Here is an 18,358-nt window from a genome sequence, read left to right as displayed (position 1 = left end):
TCAATATAGTTCTTGAAGTTCTAGCCAGAACAATCAGACAACAAAAGGAAATCAAGGGGATACAGATTGGAAAAGAAGAAGTCAAAATATCACTATTTGCAGATGATATGATAGTATATTTAAGTGATCCCAAAAGTTCCGCCAGAGAACTACTAAAGCTGATAAACAACTTCAGCAAAGTGGCTGGGTATAAAATTAACTCAAATAAATCAGTAGCCTTCCTCTACACAAAAGAGAAACAAGCCGAGAAAGAAATTAGGGAAATGACACCCTTCATAATAGACCGAAACAATATAAAGTACCTCGGTGTGACTTTAACCAAGCAAGTAAAAGATCTGTACAATAAGAACTTCAAGACTCTGAAGAAAGAAATTGAAGAAGACCTCAGAAGATGGAAAGATCTCCCATGCTTATGGATTGGCAGCATTAATAGTAAAAATGGCCATTCTACCAAAAGCGATCTACAGATTCAATGCAATCCCCATCAAAATACCAATCCAATTCTTCAAAGAGTTAGACAGAACAATTTACAAATTTATCTGGAATAACAAAAAACCCAGGATAGCTAAAACTATTCTCAACAATAAAAGGACTTCAGGGGGAATCACTATCCCTGAACTCAAGCAGTTTTACAGAGCAATAGTGATAAAAACTGCATGGTATTGGTACAGAGACAGACAGATAGACGAGTGGAACAGAATTGAAGACCCAGAAATGAACCCACACACCTATGGGCACTTGATTTTTGACAAAGGTGCCAAAACCATCCAATGGAAAAAAAGATAGCATTTTCAGCAAATGGTGCTGATTCAACTGGAGGGCAACATGTAGAAGAATGCAAATTGATCCATGCTTATCACCCTGTACAAAGCTTAAGTCCAAGTGGATCGAGAACCTCCACTTCAAACCTGATACACTCAAACTAATAGAAGAAAAACTAGGGCAGCGTCTCGAACACATGGGCACTGGAAAAAATTTCCTGAACAAAACACCAATGGCTTATGCTCTAAGATCAAGAATCGACAAATGGGATCTCATAAAACTGCAAAGCTTCTGTAAGGCAAAGGACACTGTGCTTAGGACAAAACTGCAGCCAACAGATTGGGAAAAGGTCTATACCAATCCTACAACAGATAGAGGGCTTATATCGAACATATACAAAGAACTCAAGAAGTTAGACCGCAGGGAAACAAATAACCCTATTAAAAAATGGCGTTCAGTACTAAACAAAGAATTCACAGCTGAGGAATGCCGAATGGCTCAGAAACACCTAACAGGTTCATGATGTTGCTGTGAGAGACCCCGGTTTAGCAGAAGTAACGCCATTTTACAAGGCTGTGCTTGGATGAGTGGTTCAGGGAAGGGTTGGAACACTGGGAACGAGGCAACTGCCAAACAGGATGTTCGTGTTTGAGCGCCTGGCAACAAAGGGGGAGGTGGAGGGCCACCCCGGGGAGGTCCCACACCCTAGTGGGGGGCCGAGTCAGCCGTTATGTTCCAGGAAGGCAGCCAGGGAACTTGCCCCCCAGGCTAAACCCTTGCCTAATTAGAATCCACCAATTATGTCCCTGTACCCCTACATCTGCTTCTGTATGCTTGCTTCTGCTCCGCAGAACCCTATAAAAAACCCATCCCTGGCTCCGTGGGCATGCCAGTCCCCCGAGTTGACTGAGACGCCCACAGATATCTGCAGATACCTGTGTACAATAAACCCTCTTGCTGATTGCTTCCGGAGGTCTTGGCCTGGTCATTGGGCTTGGGGATCTCCTTCCTGAAGGAAGATTCTCTCTGAGGGTCTTTCAGCTGCCTGTTTGCATCCAGAAAAACTGGAAAACTCAATCGTAACTCTTTCCATACCTTCTGGGTAAAAAGAAGTACGTCCTGCAAGCTTCACCATCCTTTTACATTGAAAGTTATACGGAGGTGCAGGGGGTGTCGTTGGTACAATTGCTTTCTTATCTAATTCTTTGGCTTGTTTCTGCATAGTGTTGGCAAGTGGCCAGTTAGGATGATAAATCCCTTTCTCATACCGAGCGGCTTCTTCCTCAAAGTCAACTAAGTCATTATCACTGACCTCTGAGTCACTAGACATTCCCAAGGTCAATGCCTTTAATGAGGGATAGATTTTCTTTGTCTCTAGGTCGTGATTATTATCTCTGTCTCTGTCTATCCTCTCCTTGGTCTTTTCTGTCTTTTCCTTTACTTCTTTTCCTCCTTTTCTTTTCTTTCCTTCCTTCAAAACTTTCTCTCCTTCTGACATACTCTCTTGTTGCTCTGTAAGGATTTTCTGACTTGTCCTAACAGCTTCTTCACATCGTTTATCTTCTAAACAGGCACGAACCATATGCCAAAGCGGCTTTGTCCCTGGTTTAAGCTTGCCCTCTGTTGTTTCCCTATCCAGATCTTTTCCTAACTTGTCCCATGCTCTTAAGGTGAGCGACCCTGACACTATAAACCACAGAGCACAATGGTTACATTCATCAAAAAAACTCAACAGGATTTTCTTTTCGATTTTAAGCTTATGCTGACCAAGAAGCTCCTGAAGAGCTGACAGGAGCAGGGTGGAGTGTGAGTTCCCCATGCTTTAAGACCTTATTTACAATCGATTTACGAGCAGGGCGAGCTGGCGTGTTTATTTACACACGATCTTGTGGCTCATCATTAGTGGGCTCTTCCCAGCAAATGCATTCGTGCCCTGGACGGTGGCAATTCAAATAGTAGCAACACCACAACACAAAAAGAGTATAAGGCAAAAGTGCTAGTCCAACCCACAAAGGATCAAATGAGAAAGACAACATTGCCTTGTTCCACAAACCCCTTTGCCTCCAAACCAAGGCTTTCATCGTCTCTGCTTACTCCAGAGAACCTTATTGTTCCATTAGGGAAATTTAATAATCCCTATTATCCGGGAGCCTTATCGTCCCTTATCCAGGAGACTTATCGTCCCTTATCCGGGAACCGTACTGTCCCTTCTCCGGAAGCTAATGGCCCCTTCTGGGAACTTACAGACGTCGACCGTCCTGAGTCTGGAAAGTTCTGAATCCAAACGACAAAAGAGAATTTTCTCAGGTCCCCCTACTTTGGCCACCAGTTGAAACGCCCACCTCGACCAGCAAGGAAGACACAACACCGTTGGATTCTTCTCAACAGCCTTTATTGCAGGAACACCTCATTCTTGATATGGGGGAACTGGGAACAAAGGCACTTGCCTTAAGTACAAGACAGACAGTGGCTGTGAAAATGTCCTCTGGGGACTGGTGGAGTATGAAATACCTTATTAGCATGCATATCACCATGGCCTTGTAAATGCCAGAAGAAGGCCAGGGACATGGCTATAATGGTTGTATACCACAAACAACCACCAGATGTCAGTGTCATCTTTAGCCGCTCCCAACATCAACTATGTTTGTGCATATACACCTGTGCCATGGGTATAGGTAGCAGTGAGAAAAAAGCATCTTACAGGTGTCTATTGTCCACTTCCACTATGTGCATTCTACAGAAAAGATCCAAGTATGCTTTTAGCTTCAAGTGACATCATTGTTCCTTATTTTGTTTAATGTTTTATATACTGCCAGTGGGTGACATACCTATGCCAGACTCTAACTATAGAAATGAGAAAAGAATTCATAGATAATATGCGTCTATTGGAAACTGAAATTATGTCATGAGGTTTAGAAGCAACCAGCCATACCTACTGCGACAGTTGTCTGGAACTCATTGTGGTTCTGAGAAAATTGTTCTGAATAAGTGTTTCTCTCTAAGAATGCAATAACACATTAAAAGAGATAGCGCTTCAACATTTTTTCTTGCAAATAAGATTCATTATCAACTTATACTTTTCTTCAATACTTATAGTTACTATGGTTATGCTTACTTGTATTTATACTATGGTTACAATCTAAATTGAAGACAGCATTAGCACTCAGCAGGCATCTTCTCTTCTTCCTCCAGGAATCAAGGTGGATATATTTCACAATACACTATTCAACTTGCAGGAGGGTGAACTATCACATTCACAGGAAAACTGTTCTAAGAAGACTCCAATTAAAAAGAGATTTAGGTTACAAAATATGGCATTTGTTTCTGTGACTTCACGATGGTATCAGGACAACTGCAGCTGCTACCTAGAGACTCCTGACACTGGGAGAAAAGAAGGAAATGGATGAAAATGATTTTGGAGCACTATCATTACCTAGCAACAACTTCCGCAGTGGGAAGGTGAAAAACACACAGCTGTAGTAGGGAAACTTCTGTCCATGAACAGAACAGATAGCCTAAAACTTCTCTCAAACTAAATATTCTTTTTGCTCTGATCACCATGTCAGTGAAGAAATAAGAAAGTAATTATAGACTTTCCAGAATTCAATGAAAATGGAGCCACAACAGACACACACACACACACACACACACACACCAAACTGAAGCCAAGAACACATGTAAACATCAACCACAATCCTATTGAATCAAGGACCTCAACATAATATCAGACACAAGTACTCAAGACGCAATTTCCTTAAAAGAATGGCAACGGTTCAGGCACCAACATCAGCAATTGAAAAGTGGGACTTCATGAAACTACAAAATATCTTTAAAGTAAAGGTCACTGTCAGTAGGACAAAACAGCAGCCTAAAGATTGAAACAGAATATTCACTAACGCTTTATCTTACGTAGGGTTAGTATTAAAAATTTCTGAAGAACTCAAGAGGTTAGACAGAAACAACTCAAATATCCCAATTAAAGTATAGGGTACAGTACTAAAGAGAGAATGGTCAACAGAGAAATTTTGAATAAGCAAGTAATATTTAAGGAAAAGTTCAGATGCTGAGAAACAAGATCTCCGAATTTGGAATCTTGCCAAAGATGCATCTGTACTTGAAATTCCTTGCTCCAAATGGTTTGTGCAGATGAGGCTCCCATACTGAAGTTATTCATGTGAAACCCATAAGAACACTTAGTGGCTAGGACCACAAGAACCTCAAAGGTGGCTGCTAATTTACACCCTGCACACAGGAGGGCCACTTGGCCACCTCCCCATTCTCAGTCCTCTGATAATTCAGGTTAGGGACAGTGGTCACATGCTCACCACAATGAGGCTTAATAGCTCAGCCTGCACTCCTGGAAAGTAATCAGCAGAAGAGGTCAAAACACACTATACCAACCTTAGAAGCATCCACAGCAAGAGAGCTGAACTTGCTGTAGGAACAAGGCACCTGTAAGATCCCTCCTCTTCTGATTGCAGGGTCTTCCTAGAGGCCCGGATTGGCCAGTGGATCTTGAGTGCCATAAGCACCTCTCTTAGGGTTAGATTGTGCTGAAGGGACACATCAGCTTAAGGTTTCCTGGGCCAGCATTCTAGTCCAGGACTGACCCTTTTAAGATCCCCAAGATTTGTGTTTCGGTGTCAAATAGGCCTGTCCTCCATTATCCCACCTTTCTATCTTCCAGCAGCAATTTCTTCCCCCTCCTCCTCCCACCCATTCTTCTTGTCCTCATTCTTCTCTTCCATATATACTGCTCCTGCTTTTCCTTCTCACACTCTTCCTCCTCCTCTTCCTCTTCAGTTTCTTCTGCTCTGCCTTTTCTTCCTCCTCCTTCCTCATCTTGTTCTCCTTCTTCTTGTTGTCTTGTTCCTCTTCTTGTTCTTCTTTTCACTCTTCCTCTTCCTTTTCTTTTCTACCACCCCTTTGTCCTCTCCCTCCTCCTCCACTCAAGCTATACCTCCTTGAATCAAGATGGATAGCTTCTAACATCCATTATTCACTATATGACCCCTTGAAAGATGGGGTCTTCCCAATTGAAAGAGCTTCCTGGACACAAAATATGATGTTTGTTTCTGTAACTTCACACTTACATCAGGAAACTGTAGCTACTATTCATCTGCTATATAATGTAAGGGTCTGAATATCACTGAAGGCAGACCCCAGACTTAGATAGTATGCAAAAAAAAAAAAAAAAAAGAGGGCTCATTTTACAGAGATGGTCTTCATACACAGGTCAACCATTCTTTGAAATACCAACCCCAGGGAAAGCACAAAATCATTTTATAGGGAACCAGGGAAAATCTTTAGCATAATAAAATATTTCTTTGGTGGATGCTAAGAGGTCACACGTTGTCAGTGTTTTGCATCCCTGTGTTATGAACTTTTAACCATGTAATGAAATAGGGCTGCCCAGTGCAAATGGCCCATTCGGAGAAAAGGTATTTCCCATATTTGTACTTATACCTGGACTGGTCTCTGGAGCGAGGGGTGTTTATGAATTTGTTCTAGATTTTATTGTCTGTTCCTAGAGCTGGTGTCTCATGACTTTCTCTATTGTGGTCTATCCTGAAGATGGTGCTTTATGGCTGTTTTTTCAAAGAGGCCTGGTGTTCCAAATGGATACAAGGGTTGCTCCAGTGGAGATAAAAAAGGTTTATCTTTCCCTTTCAAAATAATTCTCCAGAAATGGGGATTATCTCGTTATTTCAATATGAGAATCAAGACAACCTGGGGAAAAAGTAGGATATGGATGGCAATCTCAGTGGAGCACTATTAGAAGACAGCACATCTTCCTCAGTGGGAGGTGAAAACACATTATCTGTATTAGCAGAGGTTTTCCAGATGAACAGAACCCAAAGGATGGCTCTCTCTATGTATGGATGAAGTGGATATAGAGAAATGTCTCATGGAATGTTGTCCACGAGTAAAACAATGACTGTGTTACAATGGCAAGCTGAAGAATACAGTGCTGTCTGTATGTCTCAGCTGGTCTTCAGCATATTCCAGAATTCCTAACACGGAACCTGGAATGCTAGAAAAATAGTGATCTCTCTTGCCAGAGTATGGCAGGAAGAAAAAGAAAAAGTTCCCATATTCATCATCCTTACATATGTAAGCTTCTACCAGAAGATATGGCCTAGATAAAGATTTTTCTTGTGAACTCAAAAGCTCCAGAAAAACAGAGGGGTTTTGCCATGTTATGTATTCCAAATAAGAGAAAGACCTCACATTAACCACCTGTTTCAGTTTAGGTAATTGACTGCAGCAATTTGACATGAAGGGCATTTTACCTCATTCCTGAGTGCTGTGTGTCTCAAGGCTGTGACATTCTAAAGAAGACCCCAGTTCTTTTTCTCCTTTTCTGTCAAAGGATATTTTCTTTATTTACACTTCAAATGTTATCCCCTTTCCCAGTTTCTACTCCAAAAACCCACTATCACATAGCCACTCCCCTGTTTCTGTGAGGGTGCTCCCACAAACCCACCCACTCTTGCTTGCCTTCCTGGCATTCCACTGCACTGAAGCATTGCAGCTTGACAGGAACAAGGGTCTCTCCTCCCACTGATTTCCAATAGGGCCATCCTCTGCTACATATGTAGCTGGAGTCATGGGTGGCTCCACGTGTGCTCTTTTGTTGGGCATTTAGTGCCTGGAAGCTCTGTGGGATCAGCTTGGTTGATATTATTCTTCTTCCTATGGGGTTGCAAACCTCTTTAGGTCCTCCAATCCTGTTTCTAACTCCTCCATTGGGGACCCCGTACTCAGCCCAATGGTTTGCTTTAAAAATCCACCTCTGTATTTGCCAGGCTCTAGCTGAGCCTTTCACCTGACAGCTTTATCAGGCACCAGTCAGCAAGCATTTCTTGGCATCTGCAATAGTATCTGTTTGGTGACTGTATGTGGGGTGAACACCCTGTGGAGTATTCTCTTCATGTTTTCCCTTCAGTCTCTACTCCATACTTTGTCTCCTTATTTCCTTCTCTGGGTATTTTGTTTTCCCTTCTACGGACTAAAGCATCCACACTTTGGTCTTCCTTCTTCATGAGCTTCATAGGATGTGTTAATTTTATTGTGGGTATTCTGAGCTTTTGGGCTAATTCCAATTTATCAGTTTGTGATATCATGTGTGTCTGTTTGTGACCGAGTTGCCTCGGTAACTATGATATTTTATAGTTCCAACGATTTGCCTAAGAATTTTATGCAGTCATTGTATTTAATGGCCATGTAGTACTCCATTTTGTAAACTTACCACATTTTCTGTATCCCTTCCTGTGTTCGAGGCCATCTGAGTTCTTTTAACTAAGGCTTTGATAAACATAGAGCAGCATGTGTCCTTGGGAAATGATACCCTTGACAGTAGTCACAAAAATGTAAAATACATTGTTGTGACATTAACCAAGCAAGTGAAATGTCTACATGACAAGAACTTCAAGCATCTGAAGAAAAATTGAAGATCTCAGAAGATGGAAAGATCTCCCATGCTCAGGGATTGGCAAGATTAATATTGCAAAAATGGCCATTTGGCCAAAAGAAATCTACAGATTCAATGAAATCTCCACCAAATTTCCAACTCAATTATTCAAAGACTAAAGAGCAATTTGCAAATTCATTTGGAATAACAAAAAAACCAGAATAGCATACAAAATACTCAACAATAAAAGAACTTCTGGGGAAATCATCATCCCCAAGCAGTACTACAGAGCAATGAGGATAAAAACTGTATGGTATTCGTACAGAGACAGGCAGATCAGTGGAACAGAATTGAAGACCCAGAAATGAACCCACACTCATGTGGTCAACTGATGTTTGACAAAGGAACTAAAACCATCAGGTGGAAAAAAGATAACATTTCAACAAATGGTGCTTGTTCACCTGGAGGTTAAGATGTAGAAGAATGCAAATTGACCCATTCTTATCACATTTTACAAACCTATAAATTCAAGTGGATCAAGGAACTCCACATAAAACCAGATACTCAAACTAACAGAAGAAAACTTGGTGATGAGCCTCAAATACATGGGAAAAGGGGAAAATTTACTGTACAAAATACCAATGGCTTCTCTGCAGGTGTATGTGTTGCTGTAAAATTATAAAAATGGAATGCTGTCTTTTACCCCCACTTGGTCGGCACTACAGTGTCCCAAGATATCTGGTAGATATCTTAATCTCAATCAGCAAAGCCTCTCACCTCCTTTGCTCTAGCCCCTATAACACTGCCTATGGCCTCTCTCTGAGCCTGGCAACAATCTGTCTACCAATGCATTCCCCAAGGCAGGCTTTGCCAGAAATATACATCTCAATTCCATGGTGGCTTAGGTCCCAGCCGATACATACTCTATTAAACTTAATTCCCCACAAGAAACAACACACAATAACCTCTGATCCAATTGATAAGATCCGCTTCCCTCAAACTTTTCTGCATTTCATCCTACCCTCTCATCCAATGACAGGCCTCGTCCTATCTTGTACCTGTCTTCACCTGCTTAATGACATCACACACTCACCATGCCTTTTAAGATGACTGTGCTCTTTGCTGTCTCTCCCTGGCAGGTGAGCATCTGTCACCGTGAAGGATGCGCTGTTCAGTTTCAGTGGGTACAAGATCTACCTGGGACATGGGTAGCATTATGCCAAGGCAGACTGGAAAGTTTTCCATTTTTCTTACTGGAAAAGTGAGTCTGCATTCCTTTCAAAAAGGAATCCTAGGCAGATGAACTAGAAGGCCCTTTACAGAAACACACACACACACACACACACACACACACACACACACACACACACACGAAACACAGGCTGAAGAAATTCAAAAGAAAACAACCCTCAGTACAGTCATGTTCCAGGGAGTCATCCCTGTGTGTCTCCTGCTGATATCATGCTAAGAAGAATCAGAAACCCGGAGTCAGGAAAGCTCATTGAGAGCAGACTAGAAGGGCTGAGAAGAAAACAAAAAAGGCTAAGCGGGTATCAAAGACAGCAATGGTGGCTGCCAAGGCCCCCACAAACGCAGCCAATAAACAAAAGATTGTGAATCCTGTGAAAGTCTCTGCTCTGAGAGTTGGTAGGAAAAGCTAATTTGGTAAATCAGAGTTTAAAATAAAATCTGTCTTTAATTCTTAACAGAATAAAACAAACAAACAAAAAAAGATGAATGTGGATTGGAAAACTTTTATCACCATTGTTAACTTGTAGGGTTTCTCTCCAGTATGTATTTTTCTATGTATTTGGAGACTATTATGTTGGGAAAAGGCTTTGTCACATTGGTTACATTTGGAGGGTATCTCTCCTGTGTGTGTTCTTTAATGTATTTGGAGATTACAGTGTTGTGAAAGGCTTTATCACATTGCTTACGTTTGTAGGGTTTCTCTCCAGTATGAACTCTGTGTCTGGAGACTACTTTGTTGTGAAAAGGCCTTAACACATTCATTACATTTGATGGGTTTTGCTCCTGTATGAATTCTTCTATGCATCTAGAGTCTACTGTGTTGTGAAAAGGCTTTATCACATTCCTTACATTTGTAGGGTTTCTCTCCAGTGTGAATCCTTCTATGCATCAGGAGTCTATTGTGTTGTGAAAAGGCTTCACCACAGTCACTACATTTGTAGGGTTTGTCTTCAGTGTGAATTCTTTTATGCCTCAGTAGGCTACTGTGGTCTGAAAAGGCTTTATCACATTCATTACATTTCTGGGTTTCTCTCTGGTATGAATTCTATTATGCCTCCAGAGGCTACTGTGTTGTGAAAAGGCTTTATCACATTCACTACATTTGTAGGGTTTCTCTCGAGTGTGAACTCTATTATGCATCTGGAGGCTACTGGGTCCTGAAAAGTCTTTATCACATTCCCTACATTGGTAGGGTTTCTCTCCAGTGTGAACTCTTTTATGCGTCCGGAGGCTACTGTGGTCTGAAAAGGCTTTATCACATTCCTTACATTTGTAGGGTTTCTCTCCAGTGTGAACTCTTTTATGCGTCTGGAGGTTACTGTGTTCTGAAAAGGCTTTATCACATTCATTACATTTGTATGGTTTCTCTCCAGTGTGAACTCGTTTATGCTTCCATAGGCTACTGTGGTCTGCAAAGGCTTTATCACATTCATTACATTTGTAGGGTTTCTCTCCAGTATGAATTCTTTTATGCCTATAGAGTATACTGGGTTGTGAAAAGGCTTTATCACATTCATGACATTTGTAGGGTTTCTCTCCAGTGTGAACTCTTTTATGCTTCTGGAGGCTACTGGGTCGTGAAAAGGCTTTATCACATTCATTACATTTGTAGGGTTTCTTTCCAGTATGAACACTTTTATGCGTCTGGAGGTTACTGTATTCTGAAAAGGCTTTATCACATTCATTACATTTGTACGGTTTCTCTCCAGTGTGAACTCTTTTATGATTGTAGAGTATACTGGGTCGTGAAAAGGCTTTATCACATTCATTACATTTGTACGGTTTCTCTCCAGTATGAACCCTATTATGCATCTGGAGTCGACTGTGTCCTGAAAAGGCTTTATCACATTCCCTACATTTGTAGGGTTTCTCTCTGGTATGAATTCTATTATGCCTCCACAGGCTACTGTGTTGTGAAAAGGCTTTATCACATTCCTTACATTTGTAGGGTTTCTCTCCAGTATGAACTCTATTATGCAACTGGAGTCCACTGGGTCGTGAAAAGGCTTTATCACATTCCCTACATTTGTAGGGTTTCTCTCCAGTGTGAACTCTTTTATGCCTGTAGAGTATACTGAGTTGTGAAAAGGCTTTATCACATTCATGACATTTGTAGGGTTTCTCTCCAGTGTGAACTCTTTTATGCTTCTGGAGGCTACTGTATCGTGAAAAGGCTTTATCACATTCATGACATTTGTAGGGTTTCTTTTCAGTATGAAGTCTTTCATGCTTTTTAAGTTTACTGTGATTTTCAAAAACTTTACCACGTTGACTACATCCATAAGGTTTCTGTCTAGCTTGAGTTCTTTTATGTATTTGGAGAACTGTGTAAGGAGAAAAGGCTTCAACACACTGAATAACTTCAGAGGGCTTCTTTTCTGAATGGATCCTTTCATTCCTTTGAGCATGACTGTGAGCATGTAAAGCAAAGGGTTTTCCACAGTGAGTATATTCGGAGGGAATCTCTGCACTCTGACTTCTTTCATGCCTGAGAAGATAATATGCACATGTGAAAGGTTTACCACACTGATGAACACTTTCATCTGGATGATTTAATGTTACTGTTTCTCTAAATATAAAGAGGCATCTGGCCTTAAATTTTTTTTCACTTCGTTCACATTCAAGCTTTCCCTTGACTATGGGCTGTTTTGCATCTTCCAAGATGCCTGCGATGGCAGAGCATTTATTACATAGCTCAGATTTACATATCCTTTTTCTATAAAAGGTTTTTCCCAAATTTAAAGAAAAGTAAAAGAGCTCAGAGCTTTAACACACTAAGTGTTTTCCAATATTTACTGTAGTGTAGTTCATACTATATTTGGGAAGTAATCCAGGAGAAACAGGAGCATTTCTCCATTCCTAGTACTCAAGAGAATTTATTACAAATCGAGGTTCCATATGTATTGCCAATGAAGTTGGAAAAATAATTGATTGTAAACATTTATCGTGTTGAAACAGTCTAGTATAACAGCCACCCACTATATATCTTCTCATTGTTATGGGAGAGTGTCAGAAAAAGATTGAGATACATAGATAGAAAGATAGGTAGAAAGATAAATAGATGGAAGGATGGATGGATGGATAGATATGATAGATAAAGATCGATAGATACATAGATGGATAGATAGATAAACAGAGAGAGAGGTACACTGTTTCCTTCAATATCCCTTTTATATACATGGTTTGCATTCATCAAGATATATGACATATCTATGAAAGGAAGACAAACACATTGCATTCACATAATTTAACATTTTGTTCTTATAGACAGGAGATGTAGGGATTGAGGTTAATGCCCAACATCCTTCTTACAACAAATAATCTGCCTATTTCACTAAATCTAACAGTGTCACTATTAATATCGGAATGAGCTTATTAGAAGCTTTTCAACATGTATTTGTCAACTATTCAACATGTGGAGCTTTTACAAAATTAACAGAAATGTACTGCCAGTTGTACAGTGTAGTTCTAATAGGGCTGTGTTTCAAATGCTGATATACACTAAGGCAGTGTTTAAAAGTCCACTTTATTAAAAAAATTGCATTGAAAACAAATAAGATGGGCTGGAGAGATGGCTTAGTGGTTAAGAGCACTGACTGCTCTTCCAGAGGTTCTGAGTTCAAATCCCAGCAACCACATGGTGGCTCACAGCCATCTATGAGATCTGATGCCCTCTTCTGGTGTGTCTGAAGACAGCTACAGTGTACCTATATATAAGAAATAAATCGGGGCTGGGGATTTAGCTCAGTAGAGCGCTTACCTAGGAAACACAAAGCCCTGGGTTCGGTCCCCAGCTCAAAAAAAAAAAAAAAAGGTTGGGGATTTAGCTCAGTGGTAGAGCACTTGCCTAGGAAGCGCAAGGCCCTGGGTTCGGTCCCCAGCTCTGAAAAAAAGAACCACAAAAAAAAAAAAAAAAAAGAAATAAATCTTAAAAAAAAAAAAAAAACAAATAAGATAAAAGCACATGGAATACCATGGTTTTGTTAGAATGTATTGATCACCAATATACTTAAAGCAGTTCTTAGGTACACTGTTGCTTTACTTTCAAACTTTCAACACACATTAAAATTTCTTCAGAGGCATATTTGTATGAGCTTGCATTTAAGAAGTACCTTCTCTGTCTTCTAGATCTTTGACAATGTTCCTCAATATTTTGGTCTTCCCAATTAAAGCCTGAAATAGAGTAAGAAAAAAACAATGAATGGAAATTATGAAAAATGTAAGTGACAATGTTCAGTAAATCGTAAAGTCATGCTCGCTTTACTCACCAAATTCTCTACCCATCTCAATTGAAATTACAGAAGTGCTTCAAAAGAAAAAAAGTGTTTTCTCCAATTTTAAAACAGGAAAGGGGGGCTGGAGAGATGGCTCAGCGGTTAAGAGCACCCGACTGCTCTTCCAGAGGTCATGAGTTCAATTCCCAGCAACCACATGGTGGCTCACAACCATCAGTAAAGAGATCTGATGCCCTCTTCTGGTGTATCTGAAGACAGCTACAGTGTACTTATATATAATAAATAAATAAATCTTTAAAAAAAAAAAAAAAACAGGAAAGGGAATTTATACTCTTACCTATAGCATTGAGGTTCCTGTAGGTCTCCAGCATGACATCTTTGTAGAGCTTTTTCTGGAAGGGATCCAGCAAAGCCCACTCTTCCTGAGTGAAGTTCACATGCACATCCTCATAAGTCACTGTCTTCTTGAGTATCCCATACATGGGTACAAAAGAAAGCATGATAGAGACAACATTGGGCATGTGTTCTTCATAGACAATGTGTTCATATACTTATGGGGACTATCAGACTTATTTCTTGACTCTGAAGTTCTACTTTAACTACCAATACATACTTGAAGGAAATGTATTAATGAGGTTCAACCCTGTCATGTCACAGCCTGTTCAATAGGATGTAGCCTTTCTAGTGAAATGTCACCTAAATATGTAAAGAGGACACAAGCTCTACAAGATCAATAGTGCTTACCACACATCGAAGAAATTATATTAACACTAACCATTACTAACTGTAAAAATCAGTTAAAAGCTGGGTCTATTGTCCTGTGCCTTTAACACTGCAGTCAGGAGACAGAAGCAGAGTTATCACATTGAATCGGATGCCAGTGTGGGGTATACAATGAGTTCTAGAACAGCCAAAGGTACATAGTAAGACCCTGTATCCTCTACCAGAATTGACTAACCAAACCAGAAATATAGAAAAACCTCAGGTTTTTCCTTAAATTCCTGAGAGAATTATACATAAAATCCAGTACTGTAGTCATCTTCCAGAAACCTGAGGTCCACAGGTACAAATTATAACATTAACAAGATATTGCCAACAGGGAATATATGTTTAAATATTTACAATTAGGCAGGGGGGTGGTGATTTAGCTCAGTGGTAGAGCGCTTGCCTAGCAAGTGCAAGGCCCTGGGTTCGGGTCCTCAGCTCCGGGGGGGAAAAAGAACTTTACAATTAGGTAGAAGAAAATCTTAGCAATATGAAAGTTGAATAGATGTAAACAACACAGTGCAGGAGAGATGGCTCAGCAGGGAAGTACAAGGCATGGTTCTCATACTTTGACTGGGAATCTGCATGTAAATTATGCAGTTCCTTGTCTCTAATTGGACTTTGATTGATCAAGATCCATGGACAGCAGCCAATGCAAAGGGTAGAAAAGGTGAGAATTCCAGGTTCCCAAAGGTGAGGAAAGAGAAGCAGGAGGCAGGAAATAGAGATTTGTCTTGCTTTGGAGAGAGAGCCGAAAACCATGTAAGATGTCCAGAGGAGTGTTCATTGGCCACAACCCCAGGTAGGAGATTAGAAATGCAATTAAGCTGAGAGTAGTTTTATGGTGGTGAGCAAAGAAAAGGTAACTGGGCAACTAAGCTAAGGGCAGGTATGAGCATAGAGCAAAGAGTAACGGAGAGGACACACTAGCTATGGGAAGTTTGGATGAGACATAAGTTAGGATAAACATTGTGTGTGTGTGTGTGTGTGTGTGTGTGTGTGTGTGTGTGTGTGTGTTCTATTGTGTGACACTGTTCCCCTATACAAGGGAACCAGGGCAGGGACTGGAAGTGTACCTGTCAGGAACTTAAGGCAGGGTAGTAAAAGGGCTACATGCTTCAGGAAGAGCTCTTGCAGGTCCTACAAATAATTGAGGTGAATTTCTTGTATTTACAGCAGGATCATAGCCATCCATTATTCTACTTTCAGCAGGTGTCAGACCATTGTCTGGCTACTCTGAGGACTAGACACACCTGAGGTGTATATTCATGCATATAGGCAAAAGACTCATAGTCTTTCTAACATAAAGTCACAACAAACACGACAGTTAGAAAAAAGGTCAGAGGGGTTGGGGATTTGGCTCAGTGGCAGAGCGCTTGCCTAGGAAGCGCAAGGCCCTGGGTTCGGTCCCCAGCTCCGAAAAAAAAAAAAAAAAAGAAAAAAAAAAGAAAAAAGGTCAGTGAATGCCCTGCAATGACTAAGAAGACTCAGAAGTATTAATATCATGAGTACATGGTACCATAGGAAATAGAATGATAATGACTAAGAAATTTCAAAAATCAAAATGTGGGGTAAGTTCAGCACAAAAGCATATGCTTGACATATAAAGACACAATCTTTCCAGGCCAATTTATATCAATAAGAGAAAGGCCAGGCACGTTGGCCCACGTTTGATTCCACTACCAGAACCCAGAATCAATTTGATCCGTACACTGAAGACCTGACTAGCATATAGGCCTACTTTGAGGATACCCATGGCCACAAAGAGAAACATTGTCTTCAAAAACAAAACCAAATTTGAAAAATATGAAAACATTAGTTAAGCAAAATAGCTTAGCATTGCTTCTTCTGTAAATCATATGATTTAAGGACAGAGTCTATTAAAAGGAAGGCAGGACAGGAAGGAAGGACACGAGGAGGAAGCTGAAGGATGAATCTGCCGGAAAACAGAATAAGAGAAATAAGTGGTTATTGATTAAGTCTATAGACACTCAAATCCCTTCCCAATAAGGAATTGCCTCTTGTAGGAGTCCTTCTCCACATATTCTAACCAACAAGTCCACCAACAAGAGACAAATGTTTAAAGTCAACATACTATCTAGATGCTCTTTCATCCACCTAACTATGCTAGACCATGCTCTCTATAGGTTCATGGTCATTCCATGACAAAAATGCATTTAATATAACATCAAGGACCCTTAAAGTCTGTTACAGCATGTACAGTGTTCAAATGTCCAAAGTCCCCTGTCACCCTCAAGACAATCTTTCGACTGTCACATACTCTAAAGTCTGAAAGCAAGTTATATCTTTATCACATAAAATGGCAAATCCCATGGGGTAGAGAGCTGAATTCCCAGAAGTGTGGACAATCCTGAGACCTCAGGGGAGACCGCCACTTCTGCCCACTTCTGTTCACATTCCTCAACCAAAAGGAACTTGCATAGTGTCCCCTGGATACAGGAATATAGGAGTGGTCACTGGCAGGAACCTGCTGATTCCTGAACTGAAGTGGAACTGAACTGAACCAGTACCAGAGATCCCTCCACCCAAATCTTGTGGGTGGGACAGCTGGACCCTCAGAAGTGTGGACAATCCCAAGAACTCACAGGAGACAACTACTTACTGCACACCTATCTGACCAAAGATTAAACCTCCTAGTGACATCAGTGCCCTCTGGACACAGGGACCTAGGAGCAGTCAGGGACAGGGCCCTTCGAGTTTCTGCCTGTGCTGAGAACTGAAAGGCAGTCACAAGGAGTCACACCTGAGAGCAGAGGTAAGATCACCTCTTCTGCTCCAAGCAACCAGTCTAGTGGCCTCAGGACACACAAGGCAGAAGACTTCTGGGACAGGACACTTCTGGTTTCTGGCTGTGCCCGGAACTGAACTGAATGAATCCCACAGGTCCCAGCACCAAATCCCGTAGGGGAGAGAGCTAAATTCCTAGAAATGAGGACAAATCTGAGACCTCAGGAGAGACTGCCACTTCTGCCCACTTCTCATTACATTCCTGGCCCACGGGGGACTCGCATAGTAGCCTCTGGATACAGAAATAGAGCTGCAGTCACTGGCAGGAACCTGCTAGTAGGCTCTGCTGGAGCCTGGAACTGAACTGAACTGGTCCTACAGCTCCCTCTACCCCAAACCTGTAGGGAAGAAAACTGGACCCTCAGAAGTGCAAACAATCCAGAGAACTCAGGGGAACCAACTACTTTCCAACCACATTCTTCATCCAAGAGGAAATTGCTTAGAGCCATCTGTGCCCTTTGGGCACAGGGACCTAGAAGCAGTCAGGGGCAGGAACCTTCTGGTTTCTGCTTGTGCCAAAAGCTGAAAGCCACTCACCAGGATAACCTACACACCATGAGCAGAGGTAAGACCTACACTTCTGTGCCAGCAACCCGCCTGGAGGCTTCAAGTCAAACAAACCCAGGAGTAGGTTTCTGTTCCCAGATTCAGCTGAAAGAAAACAGGCCTACAGAAGGGTCAAGCCACTGTCAGAGACAGCAACACAAGCCAACACCAGAGACAACCAGCACAGGATCCTAATCAACAGGAACCAAGAATACTTGGCATCATCAGAGCCCAGTTCTCTGAGCAAAACAAACTCTGGATTTCCAAACACACTGGAAAAGCAAGATTTGGATTTAAAATCACATTTTACGATTATGATGGAGAACATAAATAACTCCCTTAGAGAAATACAGCACAGAACAAGTAAACAAGTAAAAGCCCTTAAAGAGGAAACACAAAAATCCCTTCAAGAATTACAGGAAAATACAATCAAACAGGTAAAGGAATTGAATAAAACCATCCATGATTTAAAAATGGAAACAGAAACAATACAGAAAGCACAAAGGGAGATAACCCTGGAGATAGAAAACCTAGGAAAGAGTTCAGGAGTCTTAGGTGCAAGTGTCACCAACGGAAT

General features: G+C 41.1%; 1 protein-coding gene across 9 annotated transcripts in view; it reads right to left on the bottom strand.

The window, feature by feature from the left end:
- Window positions 1-3,137: 3,137 nt before the first annotated feature.
- The window catches only part of LOC134478814 (zinc finger protein 431-like), a 59,871-nt gene continuing 44,650 nt past the window's right edge, over window positions 3,138-18,358 (bottom strand). For 5 of the 9 annotated variants that reach the window (XM_039096283.2, XM_039096281.2, XM_063276861.1 and 2 more), the window contains 3 exons: window positions 14,000-14,126; window positions 13,540-13,600; window positions 3,138-11,915 (listed from right to left, as the gene is read on the bottom strand). In XM_039096283.2, the coding sequence (XP_038952211.1) occupies window positions 10,400-11,915; window positions 13,540-13,600; window positions 14,000-14,126 (1,704 nt within the window). In that variant the 3' untranslated portion in view covers window positions 3,138-10,399. The remainder of the gene's footprint in view (window positions 11,916-13,539; window positions 13,601-13,999; window positions 14,127-18,358) is intronic. The other 4 variants (XM_039096284.2, XM_039096282.2, XM_063276862.1 and 1 more) reach the window with 1 other exon arrangement.

The sequence above is a fragment of the Rattus norvegicus genome, chromosome 17 (assembly GCF_036323735.1).
Source record: "Rattus norvegicus strain BN/NHsdMcwi chromosome 17, GRCr8, whole genome shotgun sequence".
Taxonomy (NCBI): domain Eukaryota; kingdom Metazoa; phylum Chordata; class Mammalia; order Rodentia; family Muridae; genus Rattus; species Rattus norvegicus.
The sequence above is the reverse complement of the archived record's forward strand: the minus strand, read 5'-3'. Positions and strand labels throughout refer to the sequence as shown.